General features: G+C 50.6%; 1 protein-coding gene across 4 annotated transcripts in view; it reads right to left on the bottom strand.

The window, feature by feature from the left end:
- The window catches only part of pak4 (p21 protein (Cdc42/Rac)-activated kinase 4), a 59,578-nt gene that overhangs the window by 3,279 nt on the left and 51,299 nt on the right, over positions 1–5,000 (bottom strand). For all 4 annotated transcript variants that reach the window (XR_011516106.1, XM_054742262.2, XM_054742261.2 and 1 more), the window contains 3 exons: positions 4,552–4,677; positions 4,302–4,436; positions 1–383 (listed from right to left, as the gene is read on the bottom strand). The exon at positions 1–383 is cut by the window's left edge. Coding sequence is in view for 3 of the 4 variants with exons in the window: in XM_054742262.2 (XP_054598237.1) it covers positions 228–383; positions 4,302–4,436; positions 4,552–4,677 (417 nt within the window). In the remaining variant the exon portion in view is untranslated. The remainder of the gene's footprint in view (positions 384–4,301; positions 4,437–4,551; positions 4,678–5,000) is intronic.

The raw sequence follows: 5,000 nt of genomic DNA, 5'->3' as shown, positions 1-5,000 counted from the left end.
ATGCACGCACACACACACACACGTATGCACACACGCACACGCACACACACACACACACGTATGCACGCACACACACACACACACCACAGTTCAGTGACTTGGAGGACTGAGGGAACGCTCGGGCACATCAGCTTCTCGCCCCTCCGGGTCTTTGCTCGGTACGCTGGAGTATTCTGGTCCACCTGAGTCCTCTTCAGAGTCCGGAGGTCTTTAGTGTCTCACTTGGTTCATCTCATCCGGTTCTGACGCATCAGAGGGACGATGCTGGATGGCGGTCCCGCCTTCTGCAGGAAGGGGTGTTTGAGCAGCTCGCCGGCGGTGGCCCTCTGAGCCGGATCACGCACCAACATCCTGTCCAGGAAGCCTTTGAGGAGAGGCGAGACCTGGAAACATCACAACAGTCATTCCTTTTCCTTAGAGACGCCTTTCTCAAGGTCACCTTAGAGTAAGACGAGAGAACACATCAAAGCAAGATCACCTCAATAAATCAATAAAGATCAAAAAGCAATAACAGATCAATGAGACGGGGGATGGATGGAGAGTCGCAAACAATCAATACTTTATTAATCCCAGAGGGAACAAAAGCTTTTGAACAAGTACGTTCTGAGACGTGATTTGAAAACTGAAATGGAGTCGATGTGAATCTCAGGTGGAAGATGATTCCAGAGGTGAGGAACAGAGCTCTGGAGTCCATGGCAGACAAACGGGAAGATGGTGGATGCAGGAGGAAGATCCATGACTACGGATGGGGATGGTCATTTCCAACAGCTCACTGAGACATGGACGGGGTTTTGCAGCTGAGTTCTGGACCAGCTGAAGTTTGTGTACAGATGGTTGCCAGAGACCAAACAGTACCGAGTTACAGTAGTCAGTACTAGAAGTTACCAGGGTGGGAACAAGAACAGCAGCGCTTTCAGGTGATTACAGTTACGTAGATGGAACTGGGACTGACATGGTAACGTACCACCAACGACGACACCCCGTAGGCGAGGGGCTGATGGAAAGATTTAGCTAAAATTGATGTGGAACCAATGAGAAGAATCTGTTTAGTCGCGGTTCAGTTGAAGACAACTGTTAGATAACCGTGTTTTAATCTCATCCAGACGGCTTCACTTGAGCCGGATCTTGCCGGAACAAGGTCCGGGAACTATCTTATTTTGCAAGGACCGTTCCGGCAACTGTCTGCTAGGATCCGGCAACTCACGCGACAAACTTGTGCTATACGCAGGATTCGAGTTACGGGTGAGCTAGGGAGCTCCAGGAAGCCCTGAACACACCCGGGGGGTCCATCTGTACTGACGGACCGTATGTATGGATGTTTTCCTCCTAATATTCACATAAACACCAATAATAATACGAGGGGTTTAAAGGCAATAGGTGAAGTTTATGCATTTAACCAGAAATGTCATAAATGATCATCAGGGCTGATGAAATCTAATCCAGGTCAGAATTATCTCTCATCCATCTCGTGATCAGCAGCAGCTGGATGTTTCTGACCTAAAGTTTCTAGTGAAGCACACTCCTCTTGTCTTGTGTTTGCTCATGATCCATATTTCTGTTAGAAACCGTCTCTCCATGGATGCACCTGCCCGTCAGAGCGTCTCACCACTGGTTGGTCAGCTGATGCAGGAATGTGTACGGTGAGGGGAAACAGTCTTACTTTCTCTCCTCCGCCTGAGCTGATGGTCGAGCCTCGCAGCAGTGATGCACCTTTTGTGCGAAACGCGGCCCTTCATGGAGCGCTGCCAGACTGTGGATGACTGATGTTTGAGGACACACGGGCATCTTTTCAAAAATCTGTCAGATTTCAACTAATGAATACCTGGAAATTTTACCGGTGTGCACTGTACCCTAGAAAAAGTGCCGGCATGCTGAAAGGTTATGTTTAGAAGTGGTGGCGGTGCTGGTACCGGTCCAATGAACTGCTCTCTGTCCCTAATGGAGGAGTCCGATGATCTGATCATCAGAACCTGATCATCATGCACCGTTCCTGACGGTCTCTGTTTCTCCCTCCCTAACCCGCCCCACGAGCCCAGCATTGCGCGCTGCGCGATAATTAAACTGGTCCAAACACTCCACCTTAAACCGGTTCTCCCAACATGACCACACACAGGCCAGCCTGGACATGCACCTGTGGCCAGAGCTTTCTTCTTTTTCCACCTCTCCTGTTCTGCTCTGCCTTTCCTGGTCTGTCTAGGTCCATTTTGCCTCTGGGGCCAAAGGTGCGGTGGTGCTGTAGCCGCTCTGGGGTGGGGGGTGTCTGCAGCGCTTTGTCAGACCCCACCAAAGTGAGAGGAGGGGGTGTCTTTGTGCCCAGTTTGCTCCGTTTGTGCGAGCATCAGGACGACGCCCTGATGACGATGCTACATGACGGATTGCTCATTTAGATGTTACGCACGTCGTGACCGGCAATCACTGAGCGGGCCAGTTTAACGGCCAGGCCACCGGGAAATCTCCCGCTTCTCCCGATTACCAGTCCGCCACTGAAGAGATGTGTGTTAACTTAGAAAATGTGGGCGCAATTTTAATTACTACTACTAGTAAAAACATTGTTGGTATTATCAATGTGAATGTTAAAATCTCCCATTATAATAATATTGTAGGAGAGGGAAGTTAAATAGGCTAGAAAGGTGGAAAATTCACCAGTAAAGTCCTTATTGTGCTTAGGTGGACGATACACACAGGCAACAACTGCAGGATCAGGTCCAGTCAGCGGTACAGTAGGGGACTCGAAAGAGACACGATAAGGAACCGAGAACACGGTAGCGGGTGCAGCCGCTAACACGGTAGCAGGTGCAGCCGCTAACACGGTAGCGGCTGCAGCCGCTAATACAGTAGCAGGTGCAGCTGCTAATACAGTAGCAGGTGCAGCTGCTAATACAGTAGCGGGTGCTGCTGCTAATACAGTAGCAGGTGCTGCTGCTAACACAGTAGCGGGTGCAGCTGCTAATACAGTAGCGGGTGCAGCTGCTAATACAGTAGCGGGTGCAGCTGCTAATACAGTAGCGGGTGCAGCTGCTAATACAGTAGCGGGTGCAGCTGCTAATACAGTAGCGGGTGCAGCTGCTAATACAGTAGCGGGTGCAGCTGCTAATACAGTAGCGGGTGCAGCTGCTAATACAGTAGCGGGTGCAGCCGCTAATACAGTAGCGGGTGCAGCTGCTAATACAGTAGCGGGTGCAGCCGCTAATACAGTAGCGGGTGCAGCCGCTAATACAGTAGCGGGTGCAGCCGCTAATACAGTAGCGGGAGCAGCCGCTAATACAGTAGCGGGTGCAGCCGCTAATACAGTAGCGGGTGCAGCCGCTAATACAGTAGCGGGTGCAGCCGCTAATACAGTAGCAGGTGCAGCCGCTAATACAGTAGCGGGTGCAGCCGCTAATACAGTAGCGGGTGCAGCCGCTAATACAGTAGCGGGTGCAGCTGCTAATACAGTAGCAGGTGCAGCCGCTAATACAGTAGCAGGTGCAGCTGCTAATACAGTAGCGGGTGCAGCCGCTAATACAGTAGCGGGTGCAGCCGCTAATACAGTAGCGGGTGCAGCCGCTAATACAGTAGCGGGTGCAGCCGCTAATACAGTAGCGGGTGCAGCCGCTAATACAGTAGCGGGTGCAGCCGCTAATACAGTAGCGGGTGCAGCCGCTAATACAGTAGCGGGTGCAGCCGCTAATACAGTAGCGGGTGCAGCTGCTAATACAGTAGCGGGTGCAGCCGCTAATACAGTAGCAGGTGCAGCTGCTAATACAGTAGCGGGTGCAGCTGCATATTTTTTCAATAAAAATGTTATGTTGTAATGGAATTCATGCATTAGTTTTTGTTTGCTTTGAACCCAGAGCAGACGACATCAGCACTGCATACTTTAGTATTTGTTCATTTATCGTGAGTAATATAGAATATCGCAGGTTTTCCTAGTATCGTGCAGCCCTGATGTTCACCAACATTTTGATGGATTTTCCCAGAGATTAAAGGTAAAGTTACACATTGTCACTTTAACAGTGGGACCCAGTGCCTCCCTGGTTGACTCTCAGCTTTAGGGGTCGGGGTTCAGGAGGGCAGCCACTGCTCCCCACAGGCATGGGTCAGATGGAGATGAATGTCACCAGTGTGAGGATGACTATGGGGCTTTAACTCTGAAACAGAAGATCAGCTGATCTGTTGTTGACAGGAACAGCACTGCAAAGCCCCATGGTCCCAGATGCATCATAAAAGGTCAAAGGTTACTCAACACTTAGAATAAAACTCCATTCCTCTCATTAACGTGATGTTTTACAAAGACAACTGGAGGTTCATGTGTTTTCCACCTTGTGCAGGTTCTTCAGGTTGGGTGGAAGGTTGTCTCGAATCATCTTCATGGCTTTGAGTGGCGGCTCGTTGAAGTACGGCGGCTCTCCGTCCACCATCTCTATGACCATGATGCCCAGAGACCAGATGTCCACCTGAGCACAAACCATGAGGATGAGGATGATGATGAGGAGGAGGAGGAGGAGGAGGAGGAGGATGATGAGGAGGAGGAGGAGGAGGAGGAGGAGGAGACGGAAGAGCGGCTGTTACCTCTGGTCCATAAGGAAGTCGGGATATGAGCTCCGGGGCCATCCAGTACGGCGTTCCAACAAGAGACTTCCTCCTCTGAACTTCCTTTGACACCTGAGCGCAGAAACCAAAGTCTGACAGCTTCACCTGGACACACAGAGGCAATAACGAGTCATCAGTGGAAGCTGACCTTCTTCCTCTAATGCTTGTGAAGATACTCATTACCCTCTGATCTTCACTTCCAGCTGTAGATAACGACCGAGCTTTTCTTTCAAGTGTGAGGTAAAAACCAAGGTCCAGCGTTAAAACTGGAGCTGACGACGGTCCGATGAGACATTAGAAATGAGAGCCGACCCAAAGGTTCAGGCTAGAGAGGGTTTCTCTTGGTGAAACTGGTTTGTGGGATTAACTACCGCTGGTGCGACAACCATCCACCTCTCGTTCTCAGAACGCTGACGCCACGAGGCTGA

The sequence above is a fragment of the Nothobranchius furzeri genome, chromosome 13 (assembly GCF_043380555.1).
Source record: "Nothobranchius furzeri strain GRZ-AD chromosome 13, NfurGRZ-RIMD1, whole genome shotgun sequence".
Classification (NCBI taxonomy): Eukaryota; Metazoa; Chordata; class Actinopteri; order Cyprinodontiformes; family Nothobranchiidae; genus Nothobranchius; species Nothobranchius furzeri.
Note: the sequence above shows the minus strand (reverse complement) of the source record. Positions and strands in the feature narration are given on the sequence as shown.